The sequence below is a fragment of the Carcharhinus amblyrhynchos genome, chromosome 27 (genome assembly GCF_965287045.1).
Source record: "Carcharhinus amblyrhynchos chromosome 27, sCarAmb.v2.hapA, whole genome shotgun sequence".
NCBI classification, from domain to species: domain Eukaryota; kingdom Metazoa; phylum Chordata; class Chondrichthyes; order Carcharhiniformes; family Carcharhinidae; genus Carcharhinus; species Carcharhinus amblyrhynchos.
In genome coordinates this window covers 20,207,879-20,229,571 of record NC_137350.1, presented here as the reverse complement: position 1 = coordinate 20,229,571, position 21,693 = coordinate 20,207,879, and the positions used below count along the sequence as shown (strand labels likewise).

The 21,693-nt window shown below is 43.0% G+C and overlaps 1 protein-coding gene across 1 annotated transcript in view; it reads left to right on the top strand.

The window, feature by feature from the left end:
* samd14 (sterile alpha motif domain containing 14) overlaps positions 1–21,693 on the top strand; it is a 119,501-nt gene that overhangs the window by 37,388 nt on the left and 60,420 nt on the right. The window contains exons 2-4 of the mRNA XM_080213368.1: positions 7,231–7,388; positions 8,977–9,313; positions 15,149–15,242. Coding sequence (XP_080069494.1) covers positions 7,231–7,388; positions 8,977–9,313; positions 15,149–15,242 — 589 coding nt within the window. The remainder of the gene's footprint in view (positions 1–7,230; positions 7,389–8,976; positions 9,314–15,148; positions 15,243–21,693) is intronic.

The window sequence follows — 21,693 nt, the reverse complement described above, 5'->3', positions numbered from 1 at the left end:
TGGCCCATATTGATGTGGAAAGATGGAAAGAACCTCAAGTGGAACATCGTAAAGCCAAATGAACTATTTTGTGTGCCATATATCCTAAGTAATCCTGTGTTATAAGAATAACTATACTAACAGGGATTCGTATCAGGAACACTTGGGTTAGAGATTGGTTTGGGTCAGTTATCAGCATCAAATGGACACAGGAAACAATCCCTAGGGCCAAGAATCATGCAAATTGATGCACAGGCCTCTCGGTGCTGAGCCACGGGCACTGATTGGACAGCCCTTACACATTGGAGCCTTTCACCATTCTCCCATGGTTAGATTTCGGAACTCAAGTGGCATGGGCTGGGTAGAGAGAGGGGTCGATGACGATGGCGAATGCCGGCAGTCACGTGTAATTTGGCTGGGCAGCCAGGAGGAGCAAGCCAAGTAAGGGCCACATGGTGGTTAGCACTGCTGCCTCACAGCGCCAGGGGCGCAGGTTCAATTCTGATCTTGGGTGACTTTGTTTGGAGTTTGCACATTCTCCTTATGTCTGCATGTTTTCTCCAGATGCTCCCATATTCCAAAGATGTGCAGGTTAGGGGGATTGGCCATGCTAAATTGCCTCTTAGTGTCTCAAGGTATGTAGGTTAACAGGGTAAGTGCATGTGGTTACAGGAATGGTGTTGGGAAGGATGCTCTGTCAATGGGCTGAATGATCTCTTTCTGCACTGTGAGAATTCTATGATTCTTTCAATGGTTTCCTACAATCCTTTTAAGGAGTACGCTTCTGGCTAGCACTACCTGTGTATTCCATTGACTGCATGAGTTTACTAAAAACAGCAGGAAGCATGGATATTGTGTGCTGAATGAATCGCTTTGAAATAGCCTTGTGTATTTGTAGCAGTCTGCTGTGAATCTCTTGCTGCATAAACTGAGCTGCTCCAGATGTTGTTTGTTAGCCAAGTAAATAAGCAAGCGCTATTTAAATGGGTGTTTGTTCAGTTTCACTTAAACCAGCTGAAAGGTTTAAAATGTGCCTGTCACACATTCCAGACATGCTGAAGGCAATCAAAAAAATAATTTATTCAGCAAATATAACTTGTTTGATTCTGAAAATTGCACATTGTGAGAGGTTTTCTCTTTGCCAGGTATGTAGTTCTGCTCAATCTGAAATCTGTGGCCAGTTTAGCTGGGTGATAATCCACAGGGAGACTGACATACATGACTGGAAATTGTTCCATGCGATAATGCTGGCACTTTTAAAACTGAACTAAATATAATGCTGGGATCCTTTGGCTCAATGACTGGGTGGGGCTAGGCTTGATGCCGGTGTTGGACTGGGGTAAGCACAGTAAGAAATCTCTCACTACCAGGTTAAAGTCCAACAGGTTTATTTGGCTAGGCTCACAGAGAGAAACCCGGCTCGGTTTGCGGCTTGGGATCTTTCGAGAGAGGTTGCTTTCTCTGTGTTTCTTCTCTCTGGATTTTAAAACTGGCTCAGCCAGGAAGCAAGTATCATTCTCTGGTATTCTGCTGTTTGCGGGTGGATCTTTCCCTGGAAATTGCTGTATGGGAGTCAGAAGGCAGGCATCTTTCTGTATCTGTCCTGAGGATTTAAAAAGCTGGAAATCTAGCATCCACAACTTTTTCGGTGCTATTTGGTTCTGAAGAAGGATTTATGCCTATTGGGATATTATTTAAACTGGAACAATAGAGATGGATAGCTGTTGAGAGTTATACTTTGCCATAATTAAGTATTTTAATTGGTAAAAGTTGCATTAACCCTTTGTTACTTTCCAATTGTGTTCTTAAATAAAGTTTGTTTTCTTAAAAGCTTCTTAGTGGGTCAATTTAATCCCAGCTGGGAGGGAACACCTTCTGTTCATGCCAAAATCCAACAAGTTGGGGTCTAGGTTAACTTGATAAAATATCTCAAAGGTTTTGATCCAATCCCTAACACAATAGGCACTCGGTGAGTGGGATTTTCTGGCTGTGCTTGCCCCAAAACCGGAATATCCTGCCTGAGGTCAGCAGACCTTTGCGTGGTTCATACCTGGCCACTAAATTCCCATGGCAGGCAGGACGGTAAAATTCCTTCTCTGAATGTGTTCAGTTTCTGGAAGAAATTGTTCTGGAGTGAGTTCAAGCTTAAAAAGATTGAACAAAAAAGACAAGGACACAGATCTTGTAATGGGCTAAGTTAATGCAGCCATTGATGAACAGATAAATTGTAGGCATGAGTTTGTCTGAATACTCAGCTGTTTAAAAACACTGTTTATGTGCTCTCGTCAAGTGACTCTTGAAGCTAAGTGCTAAATTTTCACTCTTATGTTGGGAGCATAATCAGGACAATTCCTGACTCCGTAAACCCAACTCGGCTGGTGGAGGGCGGAAGGGAGGATAAAGTGGCCCCGCATCATTGGATTTTTATTCCAGTGGGAGTCGAACCCTGGAAACACAGTGGAGGGAACCACCGGGGTGCTGCTGGGTGCAGCCCACTGTGTCGCTCCAGGGATTTGTCACAGTTACACTGACAACAGAAAACAGCCCTCTAGCCGTTGCTCCTCACAATTCCCAATCCACCCCATCCCTATTTTCTGGTCTCTCTTTTAAGAATAATAACAAAGGAAAGGCTCTTTGGCACAGTGGCTAGCACTGCTACGTCACAGTGCCAGGGCCCCAGGTTCGATTCTGGCCTCGGGTCACTGTCTGTGTGGAGTTTGCGCATTCTCCCCGTGTCTGCGTGGGTTTCCTCCAGGTGCTCTGGTTTCTTCTCATAGTCCAAAGGTTAGGTGGATTGGCCATGCTCAATTGCCCCTCTATTTCAGGGGGACTAGCAGGGTAAATACATGAGCTAATGGGATAGGGCCTGGGTGGGATTGTTATTGATGCAGGCTTGATGGGCCAACTGGCCTCCTTCTGCACAGTAGGGATTCTACGATTGTACGTCTCAGCTTTCATATAATGTCAAAGAGCTTTTCTCTTCATCCACTCGTTTAGTTGTATCTTTAAATCATTCTACCAAATGTATTGAGTGTGGCCTTTTTTTTGTGAGCTGAAATGTTCTCTCCATTGATGTCTTTCACTGTCGACAGCTAGACTGGTTCGTACCTTCTGCCCTTTCTTGAAGATAGCAGTCACATTAGCTATTTCTAGCTATGTTATTTGCAAAGAACGGCTGCAGTGAATTTTCTGTAGCTGCTGCTCTCAGGAGTGACCTGTACGGATTATTCTTTTTGAGGCCAAAGAGTCTCCATTATTTCTAATAGGAGCAAGCTGTTTCACTAAATTCTTTTTTGAAATCCCAGTGATTGAAGGCAGCTTTTAACCTATTAGCTCCATGGTCTGCTCATTAATCATCCATCTGTGACCTATAATCAAGTGACAGCAAGTCTCTGATTGTAATAATGACTAAATTATAAACTGATGCGGGGCTTTACTTCAAAACGCACAAGGCCACGCTGAATTTGCCTATTGTGCTGTATTAAATGTCAACTATTGAACACAATATAACTTATTTGAATTGTTTTACAATGATACAATATGTAATGGATTATTTTATTGAAAAAAATACTCTTATGGAGTATTGGTTGTCATATATGACATTTTGATCGCATGTTGTGCATGTTTTTCATCCAGTTCAAGAGAGAACTGGATACTCTTCCATAGAATCAATTGAAGGATGGTCTAGCATTCTTACAACTTGAAGATCAACCAGCCAGGCTGCAGTTTTATGTCCTTGCTCTTTGTATTCACGTGTTCTTTATTAAATCTAGATGTGCGCTCCACAAAAAGTGGTTAGCACCGCTGCCTCATAGGGCCAGGGACCTGGGTCCAATTCCCGGCTTGGCTTGCTGTCTGTGCAGAGTCTGCACATTCTCCCTGTGTCTGGGTTTCCTCTGGGTGCTCCAGTTTCCTCCCACGTTCCAAAGACGTGCTGGTTAGATGCATTGGACATGCTAAACTTTCCCTCAGTGTACCCAAACAGGTGCCAGCGTGTGGCGACTAGGGGATTTTCACAGTAACTTTTTTGCAGTGTTAATGTAAACGTACTCGTGGCACTAATAAATAGTGTTACTTGCCCCTCTTCCTGCTGCAAATATTGCTTTGCTTCCTTTTGCTTCTTACTTCCCTCTTGTCCTGAACGCATTGATTCATCTTAGGGCATGGATCAGCTGTCAAACAGTTTTGCCCCTAAGTTCCCATCCCATTCCAAGCTTAGCTTGTGAGAGGCTCCGTAATCATGTGTGGCTTTGCAGTTATTAGAATTGCACAGGTGTACTCTCAACCTTGAGCTAGTAACTTGAAGCAATCTTTTTTTTTATTATGGAGCTCTCATCTTTGCTAACTCCTCACATAAATTGTGTCCGTTCATTCTTTTTTGAGTTGCTGTTATGTCAGCCCTTATAAATGATCGCTGTCCTCTATTTAGCTTGACATTTATATCTGCGTGAATCATTGTGCGTCCTCTTAGCTCAATCTCTTGTCTATCTTTCTCTTGTGGGTATATTTCTGTGATATTAATAATTTGAGTGCTGCAAGGATCTTTTAATGTCATTAGTTTATTCCTAAGGTGTTTATCCTAATATTGCTTGCTTTAGTGTCAAAGCATCTTATCCTCTTCGGAAACAGATTGGGTGGAATTTATTGGTCTGCAGCCAGCCAACAGAACTCATTATTCATTACATTCATCCATAGACTTTACATGGGACTTGAGGTAATTAGAAAGTCATCTCAGCTCAGTGTCCACCAGGCGTGTTCTGGAACCTCTGCGAACAGGGTTTTTTTTTAAAAAAATCCTTTCATGGGATGTGGGCATCACTGGTTGGGTCAGCATTTGTTGCCCATCCCTAATTGCCCCTTCATCAGCCATTTCAGGGGGCAGTTAAAATTACTGTGGGCCTGGAGTCACATGTAGGCCAGACCAGGCAAGGACAGCAGATTTCCTTCCCTAAAGGACTTTAGGGAACCAGATATATGACAATCGACAATGGTCATCATTAGATTTTCAATTGCAGGACTCAAGTTACACCATCTACTGTGTGGGATTCAAAACCGGATCCCCAGAGCATTACTCTGGGTCTCTGGATTACTAGTCCAGTGTTAACATCATGATGTCATTGCCTTCCCAACAAATAGTAAACAATAGTCTGTCCCTTAATTGGTCAGACTGGAAACATTCTCAATGAAATCTGGGTAACAAGATTTTTTTTTGATTGGGATCTGAGCAAAGCTAGCATTTATTGTTCAACTCTACTTCAAAGAAGTTTACAGTACCACATAAACAAGAAACTAAAGATTTCTATTGCTATACAGACCTTTCACAACCTCAGCACTTCCCAAAGTATATTACGGCCACAATGAAACGTTTTAGAAATGTAGTCACCATTGTAATATAGGGAATTTTTTTTGGACTGGATCCTATGAATGCCAGGTTTTGGAGAAGTCTTTAGTTCCCTTCCTTGAATGACGTTCCTGAAACAATTGATTTCCTGAAAAAGTCCAACACTATTTACGATCTTTTTTTTAACAAAACTGTTCATTGAAATAATTGTGCCATGGATCTTTAAATCTGTTAGTTTGGTAACTATGGTACTAAATACCTTCCAACATTTGAATGGAAAGCAACTCCTATATGGTTTGCAGTAACATTTCAGCTTAATTCTAGTTTTCATGGTGGTTCAGTGCTGCCTACAGTGCCAGGGACCCAGATTCGATTCTCTGCTTCGGTCGCTATCTGTGTGGAGTCTGCACATTCTCCCCATGCCTGCATGGGTTTCCTCCTACAGTCCGAAAGACATGCTGGTTAGGTACATTGGCCGTGCTAAATTCTCCCCCAGTGTCCCTGAACATTTGCCGAAGTATGGCGACGAGATTTTCACAGTAACTTCATTGCAATGTAAACTTACTTGTGATGGTAAATAAATAAATTTTGTAATCCTCTATAAACACTGAGGATTTATAATCCAAACCTCACTAACTTTACAGAAGGACTCCCAAATGAAGGTATTACTAACAAAATGTCACTTTGGGTGTGATTCTCCAACCTCATCCGTACCCGCCCTGCTGCCAGCGACAATGAAGAATTGGTGGTCAGCCAAGACTCCATTCATTACAGTGACACTGGAGAATCCCAACCATGGATGAGGTTGGAGGTTTACAGCTTTTATGTAACTTTTAGTTTAACACAGATCAGATTCAATGAGAATTAAATATAAGATAACAAGAAAATGACATTTGGTACAAACCTTATATTACACTTGGAATAGCAGACAAAGCAAAGACCATGGCTAGGACTTTCTGCCCCCTCCACCCTTCTGGCGTGCCTTCCACCAACGGAAGCAGCTCGCTATTGGATGCCAGTGGGATCTTACAAACCTGCCAAAGTTGCATCATTTTGCATAACTCACCTGCCTCACTGCTGGGAACTCACAGTGGAGGTGACCTTCAGCAGGGCCAGAAGATCCTGGGAGGTAGAGCTGGAAAATACTGCACGTTTTCATTGACTTAGTATGCAATCCACTCTGCCTTTAGGGTTCCAGTTCCAGTTTCAGCCATGTATTTTGCCCAACAAAGTTCCTTTCCTTCAGGGACATGGCCAATTCTCTGCAGCTTCTACACAAACAAGGTTTTGCTGGAGTCATCTCCCTGGTAGGGAGAATTTCTTTTGAAAGCTTTCCAACTTTCCTCTCCACCACTTCCGTTTCAGCATCTCTTTCTGTCTGTGCACCATATGGCTCACAATTTGAACTTCTTTCTTGTTGCTACTGCTTCCAGGTCAAGGGTTGCCTGGTCACAAGGACCAGTATTTCTTATTAAGCAAAAATTACAATTGATCCTTTTACAAATGATAGATTCTTAAAAGTCCTTTCCAAATCATAGCTTCATAGAACAACAGAATGCCTGCAGAGCAGGAGGAGGTCATTTGGCCCATCAAGCCTACATTGATAACCATTCCACCCAAGCCCTATTCCGTAACCCCACCTATTTACCTTGCTAATCCCCCGACACTAAGGGGTAATTTACGATGGCCAAATATTAAAAACAATTACAGATTCTCCAAACATTCTCAAGTAATTACAAATCTTCCTACCTGTTCCTGCTGTCAGGTCAAAGGCCATCATGGGTCCAACATTTATATTTCATAATTGATTGATTTGTATACATTCTGGACTTCATTCCCTGTGGATAACTTTGAATGAATGTTCATCTCACCACCAACGCTGTTCTGATCAACATTTGATGTTCCTGCAGATTTTAATGAGGCGATACCAGAGACTGAAAGACTTGACAGCAGCTTGCAGAAGGCTCGGGCCCAGCTGTCTGTGAAGGCAAGACGACAGCGACCGTCCAGGTCACGACTACGCGATAGTATAAGCTCCACAGAGGGAGACGACAGCCTGGAAAGAAAGGTGGGTGATCTTTGTTTTTCACTGTAGTACCAAAGGCACCCCCCCTGCCCCAGCATGGATCAATTAGCAAAAGCAGGGTTAAAGTTGAGCTGTGAAAGTGGCGTTACAGATAGACAAAGTGGTGAAGAAGACATTTGACACATTTGCTTTCATTGGTCAGCACATTTTGGGACGTTATGTTACAATGTACAAGACATTGGTAAGGCCACATTTGGAGTTCTGTGTACAAATTGTGGTATCCTGCTATAGGAAGGATGTTATTAAACTGGAAAGGGTGCAAAAAAGATTTGCAAGGATGTTACTGCAACTGTAAGGTTTGAAATGATAAGAGGCTGGATAGGCTAGGACATTTTTCCTTGGAGGATGGGGGGGTGATCTTATGGAGGTTGATAAAATCATGAGATGCATAGATAAGGTGAATAGCCAAGGTATTTTTCCCTCAGGTAGGGAAGTCCAAAACTAGAGGGTATAGGTTTAAGATGAGAAGGGAAAGAGGGTGGTCTGTATATAGAATGAGCTGCCAGAGGTGGTTAAGGCAGATACAATTACAACATTCAAAAGACATTTGGACAGGTACATGGATAGGAAAGGTTTAGAGAGATTGGGCCAAACACAGGCAAAAGGCAATAATTCAGTTAGGAAACCTGGTCAGCATAAGCAAGGTAGGCCGAAGGGCCTGTTTTCATGCTAAATATGACTAAGATTCTATCTACATCTAGCAAATCCCAGGTTCCATTCTAAGTCATGCCGAATTAGCTGATCTTTGTTGGTCAGTAAGTAGCAGTGGTATTTTAACACCTTCTGACTGGGTGCTAAGTGAGCTCTACTGGAAAATGGTGCGCAGGAATATAATATGAGGATAGCACTAGACTAGGCAATGATACCTACCATGATGATTAAGCAGCCTCCCACCAGTCACTACTTAGATTCATAAGTGAAGAATGGGCTTTTGGGTGAGATGGTGACATGTGCACAGGGAATAATAATCCAACGAGATTCTAAATCTTCAATCAAGAGTCGAGCAAGACAATAAAAAAGTAGAGATAATGAGACAGTGCAGGCAATGGCCTAATGGTATTATCACTAAATTATTAATCCAGAACCTCAGCGAATGTTCTGGAGACCCGGGTTCAAATCCTGCCACGGCAGATAGTGGAATTTGAATTTAGTAGGAAAAAAAATCTGGAATTAAGAATCTACTTAATTCTTAATTTCGACCATGAAACCATTGTCGATTGTCAGAAAAACCCACCTGGTTTACTAATATCCTTTCGGGAAGGAATTCTGACATACTTACTTGGGGTCTACATGTGACTCCAGAGCATGGTGGTTGATTCTCAGCTAACCTCTGAAATGGCCCAGCAAACCTAGTTGCATCAATCCAAAAGCAACTAGGGATGGGTAATAAATGTTGACCAGCCGGCAACACCCATTCCCACAAATGGATTAAAAAAAATACGTGTAGACGGAATGGCATCCAAGCAATGGGTTTTAAATGCTAAATAGCATTTAGTTTTTTTTAAAACAAGTTATCCAGAATGATTTCACTTTGCTTATCCTCTGTATTGCTTTGCTTTTCACATTTTAGGCTGCAGATAGTTATGGAAGCCCACTTCACGGTATGAGATCTCCTTTACATTCCTCACTGCGGGGCTCTTCCCCATCTTCAGAATCTGCTATCTCCTCAGCATCTCCCTCACATCGAGCCGCCTCCTTCTCCTTCGATGTCAACATCGTGAGGAGAACGTTAGAAGAAGGGGAACAAGCATCAATGGCAATGACACGTTACCAGACTCTGACTGATGCTTCCTCCCAGGAAGCGCTGGGCTTGACTCCTACCAGCTCTCCCTCCAAATCCTGCCACAGCTCCGACACCTCTCCGGTTTATATGAGGAGAGAGAGAAGAACGGAAAAACACAGTGAAGGTGCCGTTAATTTTTTTTAATCATTTGTATTACTGAGATGCTTTCGTTTTTACATTTGGACTGAATTTGGTACAACACATTATGCAGTTAAAAACAAAAAGCAGAATTCTCCCAAAAAATGACCTAGGCGGCCCTGTTCACTGCTGGTAGGAATCCTGGTAGCTCACTGAATTGGGCGTTGGGCTAAATTGAGATTCCTGCCAGGTGGCAAACCCATCGCCATTCACCCAGTATGCCTCACCTAGAACAGGTGGCAACCTGATAATTATGCAAAACCCTTGTTTAAATGTAATTAGTGGGCTTGAAGCCTGATTCAAACCCCTCTGGCGATGCACTGCACTGCCTCTCGCCAACTGGTACTGCACCCGGCAGGCTTTGGTGATGGCTCTGAGAACCATGGACATAGCATGCTGGATCTGAAGTAGGTCAAAGAGCTAATTGCAATGTCCCTCTGCCACGCCAGGCTGGAGGAGGAGGGCCACCCAAAGAACCTGGGGCTTAGGGGTGCTTGTGCTGGGGGTAAGGGGTTGACTTCAGGTTGTCTCTCCTGGGATGAAGGTCTCATGGCTGGACTGCCCCTTCCAGCTCTGGGGAACCTAAAGATCACTCTTGACAGAGTGAGTTCAGGCATCGCTCTGATCAAAATCATCTTTCTTGTCTGTGTACCTTAAAGTGGCCTGCTCAATTTAATCTTGCCCCCTTGGACAACGGGAAGGCTTCCAAATCACAGCAGCACTTCATTCTGCAGGAGGACTTTCCCTTTCTCTTTACGAAGCTGCAGGTGTCAGAAGACCCCTTTGAAATTTTCTGGCTCACAGGAGAATTAACTTTCACTGGGTGGGGGGGGGGGTGTGGAGAGGTGGGAGGAGGATTTCATTCCCAACAGCTGCTCATAGGCCCTATTTCTATAATACTGCATTTTTTCAAATGTCTGAGCCTTCCTAGAAAGCTGAAATCTATTGCCAACCTTTGGAGTCCATTGAAATCCATTCCCAAACATAGAAGCCCTTTGAAATCAAATACAAACCTTTGTTTTCATTCAATTTCATGGTCCAGTACTTTTAATTAGCCTTTGATTGACAGTTTAATGGTTTTTACACAGCGTGTCCCAGCTTTGTTTATTTATTTTTCCCTTCGTGGATGAATGCCTCTGAAGTACCCCTCCTCCTCCACTGTTCTTAATCGCAATGTTTATAAAAGTCCTCCCTTGCAATTTGCCTCGCCCAATGACAGTGGGCATGAACCAGGTTTAAACGCTATTTAAATATGCCATTTTAGGTTTTAGTCATATTCACCCGGTTTCTGGGATTCATCCACCCATCAGTGCAATGGAAAGCCGACGGGAATCACTACTGGCCTCCACAAACGGAAAAGTGGTTCTTGCAACATCTCTGGCCATCACGATTTGTACCTGTATGGATGAGGCTAGCGAATCACCCCCAAAGTTAATGGCTTAATTTATACAAGTGGTACCAGTGTGCAGGACTGTGGACAAGAGTGGAAGCACATCTAGATCCTCAGACACAGTGGCATAGTCATTAGCAGTGCTGCTTCACAGCACCAGGGACCTGAGTTCGATTCCCAGTTTGGGTCACTGTTGGTGTGGAGTCTGCACATTCTCCTCCTATCTGTGTGGATTTCCTCCAGATGCTCCAGTTTCCTCCCACAGTTGGAAAGACGTGCTGTTAGATGCATTGGCCATGCTAAGTTCTCCCTCAGTGTACCCGAACAGGTGCCGGAGTGTGGCGACTAGGGGATTTTCACAGTAACTTCATTGCAGCATTCATATAAGCCTACTTGTGACACTAATAAATAAACTTTAAAAAAAACTTTAAGCTTGAGTTCTCTACCTTAGCAACATTGCTGTGAATGCCTGGCAGTGAAAGTTGTCCTGATCTGTTCTTGCATGTATCCTAGCAATTACTTGAGTGGCCTTGAGGAAAGATGCAAAGTTCAAACACTGACACAAAGCCCTTAGAAATATATATGTAAATGTTGGCAAGCGCAGGCAGACAATTTTAACCTAACCCATCCATTTGCTGGAAAGCTGACAGGATCAGTGGTGGTTTTATACCAGGTCCAATTTTACTGAGGTCAATGGAAGGTAAAACTGGATGGAGTGTAATTCTAACCTTCTACCCAAGCCTGGGGCCTCCCCGACAATGATACAATGATACAATCCTCATTATTGTAAAAAGATCATTCATTTTCACCTTTGTAATAAAGATTTGACATACTCAGAGGCAATGATTTTTGTTGACTGGCTGCTTCCATTATGCTCAGTTTCTAATCAAGTTCATTCAAATTGTGCCCTTGTTATAAGCATGTATGAAGACCGCTGACTGCCCATTAAATATGGTGCTTTCCTTTGGCATGCCAGAAGTTCCTCCTGCCCACCACCTGCTGTTGGTCAGCTCCCCCATCTGCTGGGCACTCACTGGCTGCAGACAGAGAGAGAGATCCTTGAAGGTATTTTGCCACCAATTGACCCAATTTAAATCCCACCATTGGGATTTCCTCTCAATTTGGAAAATCTGCCCCTAGCATTTGGAATTGGAAAACCAGGTATTCATTCTATTTCAATGACAATGGAAAACTTTTTAAATGGAGAAATTAGTTTATCACAAGTCTGTTTACATTAATACTACAATGAAGTTACTATGAAAATCCCCTTATCGCCACACTCCGGCATCTGTTTGGGTACACCGAGGGAGAATTTAGCATGGCCAGTGCACCTAACCAGCATGTCTTTCGGAGGAATCCGGAGCGCCCAAAATGGGGTGAACGTGCAAACTCCAGCAGACAACGACCCAAGCCAGGAATTGAACCCAGGACCCTGGCGCTGTGAGGTAGCAGTGCTAACCACTGCACTACCATGCCACCTCAGGGGCAAGGGGAGAGAGTTTTTAGTGTCAGAGTAATTTGCAGTGATTTGTCAGCTGTGCAATTGTAGAGTTTATCTGCCTTGGATGTAATCAAAAGCGACTGGGAAAAAATAATAAGTGAAAAGTAAATGTTACCTTCACAAGCAATTATGTGAAATGTTATTTGCATTAAGCTAATAGAAATCAGAGCTCCCCTATGGCACAGCTCAAAAGGCCACTGCCCGAGCATTGAGCCATGTGGATGAGGAATGCTCAGCTGCTTTCTTCAGCCTGTGTGAGGTAACTGATCTCAGCTGTGATAGTAACAGGGCACCACAGTTATTGGGCAGGAATAGAGCTAAACGGCCAGAATTCTGGCTCCTTGACGCTACCCCGTGAAGCCTGTTGGAAAGTATATGTCAGCTGATGCTGGGTCAAGTCAGAAGCTGTGGTGGCTGTAAACTTCCTAAGGTTAAATAGTGAGCTGCGTTTTCTTCCCCACGCCATCTCAATTACTTGGATGAGAGAAACAGATGGACGGTCACTAAATTTGCCAATGACACCAAGATAGGTAGGAAAGTAAGTTGTGAAGAGGAGGCAATGAGCCTGAAGGGATACAGACAGGTTAAATGAGTGGGCAAAGAAATTGGCAGATGGATTATAATGAGGGAAAATGTGAACTTGTCCACTTTGGCAGAAGAGTGGTGCAGTGGTTGGCACTGCTACCTCAGTGCCAGAGATCCAGGTTCAATTCCAGCCTTGGGTCACTGTCTGTGTGGAGTTTGCACATTATCCCCGTGTCTGTGTGGGTTTCCTCTGGGTGCTCCAGATTACTCCCACAGTCCAAAGATACGCAGGTTAGGTGAATTTGCCATGCTAAATTGCCTCTTAGTGCCCCAAGACATGTAGATTAGGGTGATTAATGGGATAAATACATGGGGTTGCAGGGATAGGGCCTTGGTAAGATGCTCTGGTTGAGTAGGTGCAGACTAGATGGGCCAAATGGCTTCATTCTGCAGCATGGCGATCCTATGTTGGGATTCTAAGAATAGAAACAGTATGCTATTTAAATACAGAAAGTTTGCTATGAGGCAGAAAGCCTCACACACCTGGAAGGATTGGGAGGAGGGAGCACAAGGGGCTCATTATACAACTGTTCATGTCATGGGACATTACAAAAAGTGCAATCCAGACCACATCAGTGAAGAAGATTACAAAAGTACACACTATAAACTTTTATTGGTTTGGGACATTGTTTCTGGGTGCAATAACTAATCTCTCATCATCATATTACTGCTGCACAATTTCACCAGCTTCTAGTTTGACAGCCAAAGTTGGCATTCACCTGCTCTACCTAAGCAATTTCAAATTAAAGAGCATGGCATATCTTCCTTTGGCCATGAACATGTCTCAGTTGACCAGTCAATGATGTTACAGTGGTTAGCACTGCTGCCTTGTAGTGCCATGGACCTGGGTTCTATCCCAGTTTGGATCACTGTCTGTGTGGAGTCCACACATTCTCCCTGTGTCTGCATGGGTTTCCTCCACGTGCTTCAGTTTCCTCCCACATTCTGAAAGAGGTGGTTAGGTGCATTGGCTATGCTAAATTCTCCTTCAGTGTACCTGAACAGGCACCAGAGTGTGGAGATTTTCACAATTTCATTGCAGTTTCAATGTAAACCTACTTCTGATGATGATAATAAATAAACTAAACTTGACTCTTCCCTGGGTAGTTCAGACTTGTGGCCACAGTTGAATGTTCATATGGATGTGTGTGTGTAGCCTCAATCCTCACCCACGTAAAGTCATGTTTTTGTTTACCTTCCAGCACTTTCTGGATTGATTGCTGGATCTGTTCAATAAATCTGAACCATAGCCCAGCTCAAGATGAAATGATAATCATTTCCATGTGTTATGAGTAAAAGCTTTGAAATTTCAGTCAGTCAATTGAAGAGTTATGGTAAAATAGCACCATTCAAATTGCTTCTGAATTCAGCATTCCGGTCCTGAGAGTGAAAAACTACTGATTAATTTAGCAATCACACACCATTGTTAAAAAAACATCACAGCATAACACTGATGATTGAGAATATAAAATGTCAGAAACAGGGAACTGTGCAGTCCAGCTAAGATGCAGCATATTTTTATATATTTGGGGGTGTGATTTTTCATCCCGTTTTCAGTGGGTCAGGAAGCTGAAGGCACAGGGAATCCAATGGGAATTCCCAAAAGGCTTTCATGCCAAGATTGTCCCTGTCCACCATGCAATGGGTTCCTGTTGGGAACACCACTGGCATTCACTTAAAAACATTTGGAGGAATTCCACAATATATTACTCCTGCTCCATGTGAGGATTCCCCCCCATGGAAAGTGCCTTTAGCACTTCCCATGGGGGGGGGGGGGGGGGGGGGACACCATCCATTGGGAGGCAGATCCCCAAGTAGGTGGCCTTGTGTTCCTGAGGGGTTTCCCTGGGGGAAGAGGGTGTCCCATTTGTGTGTGTGTGTGTGTGTGTGTGGAAGACATTTCCCTGTGATGATTCTGCTTTCACTTACTTTTTATTTCTGCTTTCATCCACTCTTCCCACCTAATAACACCTACAAAAACAATTGTAAAATCCCTCCGATTGTCTCGTCTAATTAACTCTGGAATGTATAGAATTCACTGAAAGCAGAAGCAATAAAGCGATCATACGCCAAGTTATTTTCCTTGTTAGGTATTAATAGTTCTGGAAGCAGGAAGTAAATCATTGCCTGAATTTTCCCACTGTGCCTGTGGCTGGGATTCTCCAGTCCTGCTGCAGTGAATTGAGTTTTGGTTGAGTGCCAAATCCTCCATTCCCACTGGCCATGAGAATCCTGGCCAATAAAACCATTGGCAGTGGTGGGAAAGGGATGGTAAGTGACTGACTTTGGTTGTAGTTATAGTATCCTAATATTTGATCATTTTGCATGCATTTGTGTAATTGTAGGTTCAGAGGAGAGCAAAGAAACAAGTCCAGCAGAGCCAGCAAGTCCTACTATAGGCCTTGATAAAAAGGCAAGGCGGAAACTCTTGGACCTTGGGTAGGTATTATTATTTAAATGAAATAAATAATCAAACTTTGTCCTTTTGATGTAACACTCCAGAACATAGCAGGTGAAGACACTGTGCTGGATTTGTCATCCCCCCCCACCACTATGTATGGTGGCGATAGAGGTGGCTCACCCATTGGCCAGAGATGGAATCTTCTACCCACATTGTTGTCAACTGGGTTTCCCATTATTTGCACTCTCGCCATTCAGGAACCCACAGGGTCGCCACTGGCAGAATTGGAAGATGTGCCGATTGTGTAAATTTCAGTATTTTTAATTCTGCAATTTCAAGCATACACGTAAGATCATAACTGTTAAATCTGAGATTACTGGGGTGGTGGTGGGTTAATGCCAAAGTCGTCACGCAGAAAGCAAGCCACAGGAACAACAGGGTTTGATGATGAATTGTACTCCTTGCACTCCATCCCTCCACTGGCTGTAGGGGCTGTTTCCCAGGCAAGTCACCTGACCCATCCTCTTAAATGGGCTACGTTCCACATACATAACAGAGGACAATGTTCATCTTATTAAATCATCTAACAGTCATTTCTGGTAATGCATGAGTATATTTTTAACAAACCTCATTGGGCTGAGAAGGTGCTTTCTAATTTGGGATAAATTGAACGTGAGGATGGAGCTGCAAAATTACAAGGAAGGCCAAGTTCCTCTTTGATAGCAGCACGTAATAAGCGATAGTGAACTACCTACCAGGTCATGCAAGGTCCCATCATGCTTCAAATGGAGAAAAGCATCAAATTGAATGCAATAATAACTGCCAGTTTATCATCTACGCTGAGATAAAGTTACATCAGAGTAAAGATTTAGTTTCAAATTTCAATTGTCCGTCGTGGCTTTAGTCCATCACACTCAGTCCGTAGCACAGCACATTAGAATCTCCCATTCTTTAAGTCATCAGATCTGCCACTCATCTTGGTTTAAAACATTGCTTTTCCATGACATATTTCACACAAAGCTGGTGTTTTGGAGTAATTTTAATTGCAATAGGAATAAAAATCAGGAGAGATGTATAACAGGAGACTGAATCAGTAATACACATTTTATAATCAAATGGTTTCCAATCAATATCACCATCATGCCTCTACTCATTTCTCTAGTGTCAACACTTTTCTATCCCTCTGATCTACCCAAAGTTATTTTGCTTGAAATCAAAATCATTTTATCAATGGATATTGATAATCACTTTTGCATGAAAAAGCTGGAACTTTTCCTGTTCTTCTCGCTACGTTTAAAAACCTCCCCAAAGTTGATTTTGTAGAATCATAAAATCCTACAGTGCAGTAGGAGGCCATTCAGCCCATCGAGTCTGCACCAACCACAATCCTATCCAGGCCATATCACCATAACCCCATGTATTTACCCTTGCTAGTCCCTCAACCTAAGGGGCAATTTAACATGACCAACCCACCTAACCTGCACATCATTGGACAGTGGGAGGAAACAGGAGCATCCGGAGGAAACCCATGCAGACACAAGGAAATGTGCAAACTCCACACCCACTGACCCAAGATGAGAATTGAACCCTGGCACTGTGAGGCAGCAGTGCTAACCACTGTGCCACCTGTATGGAACCATGCTTTGTTTTCTTCCCCTTCCTGCTTATGCTGGCTTGATGCCCTTTTTTATTCATTTGTGGGACATGGGCATTGCTGGCTGGCCAGCATTTATTGCTCATCCTTAGTTGCCTGAGGGTAGTTGAGAGTCAACCACATTGCTGTGGCTCTGGAGTCACATGTAGGCCAGGCCAGAAAAGGATGGCAGATTTCCTTCCCAAAAGGACATTAGTGAACCAGATGGGTTTTTCCTGACAATCGATATTGGTTTCATCAGTAAATTCTTGGATTTTTTTTATTGAATTTGAAATCCACCATCTGCCAGGTCCCCAGAATGTTAGCTGAGTTTCTGGATTAATAGCCAAGTGGTATTATTGCTTGTCTATCACTTCCCCCTTATGCTTTTGCCAAGTTGTGAAAAGCCTTCAGAAATGTCTTTACATTAAATATACACAACGAATGCAATTTATTGGCCTGATGGAAGAAGAATTGCTGTGCAGTTGATGAAGGTATGACTTTGATGTGATCCTTGGAAAGATTGGATAGTCTATTTTCCTTGGAAGAAAAGTGGCTGGGGGGTGACTTGATAGAGGTGTACAAAATTATGAAAGGAAGAGATAGCATGGACAGGATAAAATTGGTGGCAAATTCTATACCAGGGGATATAGATTCAAGATAAGTGGCAGTCAGTGTCGAGTGGACGTGAGGAAGAACTTTTTTTTAAAAAACAGAGTGGTGGGTGTCTAGAATTGACTCCAAGGTGGTAGAGGCAAAGACTCAAAACTCTTTAAAAAGTACATGGACCTGCACGTTAAGTGCTCTAAACTACAGAGCTATGGACCAGATGCAAGGAAGTGGGATTAGAAATGGTACTTGGGTGGCCTTGGGCTGGCAATGGACAAGATGAGCCAAATAGCCTAGTCCTGTGCTGTAATTTTTCTATGGTTCTAAGTGTTTGAGCTATCTTGATCAGACGAAATGTTGCTTTATGCTAGGTTCCTTTCTCCATCCCTATTTAGCGATCACAAATTCCACTGGCAAACTGTTGACAGGCAACAACTGGAGGAATCCTGTAGCCCAGTCAAAAGCACAAGGATAGAAATTTTCCTTCCTTCAATTTTCTTGCATGGAAAATGGATGCAAAAGGGTCCAAATTTGAGACATATCCTGTGCCAGATCTTGGGCACTGCCATTTTCCTAAAAGCAGTCTTGCAAGAATGCTGGGTGGTCTCAAGTACCTGACATTAGGTTCCTTATGTATGTAAATGAGTGGCCTAGTGTTTGTTTTAGGCCTCTGAAGAAGTTGGATTTGATTAGTAGCTGAGCTAGACTCAGAATCCCTGTAGTCCAGGAGGCCATTCAGCCCATTGAGCCTTGCACCGACAACAATCCCCACCCAGGCCCTTTCCCTGCAACCACATTTATTTACCTTGTTAATCAACCTAATACAAGGGAGCAATTTACCATGATCAATCCACCTAACCTACGCATCACAGCCTTTAAAAAGTTAGAGATAGATAGGTTCTTGATTAATAAAAGGATTGGGGTAATGGGGAAAAGGTAGCAAAATGGGGATAAGAAAAATATCAGCCATGATTGAATGGCAGAACAGACTTGATGGGCCAAGTGGCTTAATTGTGCTTCTATGTCTTATGGTTTTATGATCTTTTCACAGTGGCAGTGGTTAGCACTGCTGTCTCAGAGCTCCAGGGACCTGGGTTCGATTCATGGCTCAGGTCATTGGAGTTTGCACATTCTCCCTGTGTCTGTGTGGGTTTCCTCTGGGTGCTCCAATTTCCTCCCACAGTCCCAACGATATGCGGGTTAGGTGCATTTACCATGCTAAATTGCCCCTTAGTGTCCCAGGATGTGTAGGTTAGAGGGATTAATGGGGTAAATATGTTGAGTTGAGCTATGAGGATAGGGCCTAGGTGGGATTGTTGTCGATACAGACTCAATGGGCTGAATGGCCTATGATCTTTAGACTGTGGGAGGAAACTCAGGCAGACATGGGGAGAATGTGCAAACTCCAGTCAGACAGTCACCCAAGGTCAGAATTAAACCTGGGCCCCTGGTGCTGTAAGGCAGCAGTGCTAACTACTGTGCCACCATGCCACCCCAATCTTTCTTCGTTGCCTTCTTGTCACAAAGGCCTAACTGAGCAATTGCCGTTAAAAGGTAAGCTTTGGGCAAGTTTGAAGAGGTTCCAGTGAAGTCTGGAAGAGCAGGCATGCTCTCCCAACACAATATTCCGATTGCAACTCCATCTTCCCATCTCCTCGTTGTCACACCACCTCCCTCTAAAAACCTGTGGGCCACTGCTGGACAACCATGATAGACATCTGCAGCTCATGGAGAAAATGTTGATTAGCTTGAAGGCCAACTCTGGGCCATTCTCCAGCCTAGGCACGGTGGCAGTGGTTAGCACTACTACCTCAGTTCCAGGGACCCAGGTCTAATTCCAGCCTCAGGTCACTGTCTTTGTGGAGTTTGCATGTTCTCCCCATGTCTCCTCCGGTTTCTCCCACAGACCAGAGATGTATGGGTTAGGTTGACTGGCCATGCCAAATTAACCCCAATGTCAGGGGGATGCGCAGAATAAATGAGGATAAAAGGGCTTGGGTGGGATTGTGGTCAGTGCAGACTGAATGGGTCAAGTGGCCTCCTTCTGCACTGAGAAATTCAGTGATTCTCTCAGTTGAGGTGCCAATATGGACCCAGAAGTGAGCCAAAACTAATTTCCTCTCCACAATCTCTAACAATTTTGTTACACAAATTTAGAAAGAAAAGTTTGGAAGAAAGATGGACAGTATAGAAGGTTGCGTTTCACAGTTTATTACCTTGCATGGCAAACTGCTGCCTCCACTCTTTCTTGCATCAAATATTCATTACCTAAGGAAACACTTTAGATCCTTGCATTACCCTGTCTGTGGGAGGCATAAAAAGGTATTTTATATTGAACAATCTTTGAAGTGAGGGTGCCACAAATATTGCCTGTTATATTTATATATGTATGATAGTGAAGAATATTGAACACAGGATATTTATGCACCTTCCTAATACTGACAAAGCCATAAAACAGTCCATTTGCATAAAGTCAATAATGTTTGTTTACTTACTATTTAATCAAAATAGTCAAATAAAAATTGTAGTGCAGCCTGTTTGCTCAGAATTTATTTTTTGTCCATTAGTTTTTCTGTCATTTATCATAGTCTGATCTCAACATCTGGTGTACACATACATGGGTCCAAGGATGCTAATAACTCACGCCCAGATTTAAAAGCTAGTGATCAATTTCACACAAAATCACTCAAAATCATAGGATCAGAGAATCCCTACAGTGCAGGAGGCAGCCATTTGGCCCATCAAGCTGACACTGACAACAATCCCACCCAGGCCCTATCCCTGACACTTGAGGCTGAAACTTTCCCATCCTGCTCACCACAGGAATCATAGCAGAGGGGACATGGACCGTATAAAAGGTCTGTTGACCTTGGGTGGTACTTTCCAGTCTTGGAACAAGTGCAGCGGGAAAATTCCAGCCCAAGGAGCAATTGAGCATAGCCAATCAACCTAAACTGCACATCTTTGGACCAATTATTAAAAATTACTCATAGCAACTGAACTATGTTCTGCCATCTTGTATTTTTCATAACATTAGCATATTCTCTGGGTATTGCGATACAAGTTTCATCCAACTAAAACCATAGAAACAAACTGAATCATTTACCACACTATTGTTTGTGGGATTATGTTGTCCACAAATCGCAACTATTTTTTCCCCAAATAACTGCAACTTCACTTTTTCAAAGGTGCATTGCTAGTTGTGGAACCATAGAAATTGTTTAGAAGGTGGCTATTTAGGACATCAAATCTGTAGCAACCACAATCCCACCCAGGCCCTATTTCCATAACCCTCATTTACCCACTAATCTCCCTGACACCAGTGTCAATTTAGCACAGCCAATCAATCCAACCCACACATCTTTAGACTTGTAAAAATCTCTTTCTTAATGGTCTATTCACACACGTCAGCTCTGGTCTGATTATTCTTCCTGATCATAAATTGAGATCAATAAATAGTAGTAAAAATAAAAAAAGAGCCCATTTTTACATGGTCAGTTTATTAGTAAAGAAAAGTTGCCCGGTCACGTGAAAAAGTGTTGATTTTACTGCTTAGCAGAGAGACATGTTGCCAAAGCTTTTAGTCTTGCACTCATCAGGACAAAATGCCAGATTTTAGAAGATCACAATTTGTATTACAAAACAAAAGAATTTGATTGGGTGGTGAGACAACCCTGATTGCTTTCTCCATGGCAGTACCTCAACCAACAGGGAATGACATGGTGACACAGTGATTAGCATTCACAGCACCAGGGATCGAGTTCAACTCCGGCCTCAGGTTATAGTCTGAGAGAGTTTGCACATTTTCTCCGTGTCTGCCTGGTTTTCTCCCACAGTCCAAAGATGGGAATGTTAGGTTGATTGGCCATCTTAGATAACCCTAGTGTCAGCAGGATTAGCAGGGTAACTATATGGGGTTGTAGGAAATGGCCCTGGGTGGGATTGTGGGTGGTACAGACATGATGGGCCAAATGGCCTCTTTCTGCATGTAGAAGTTTTATGAAGAATTCTAATTGGCTCTAATAGGCTCTCCATGCTTCTGGATAATTCAAAGAAGATACAAGTTTTGAACATATTCCTTTTGTTTGCAGGAAACAGGTTCTTTCATATGAATGTATGTTGCTTTGAGCAAGCATAAATGAGCCACATTACAAGTTCAACTGATTATCTTAAACTGGTTCTTACTGTATCTGTTAAGACATTCAGGATTGTTCAGTGAGTTCTGCCCAAATGTGGAATCACACTTA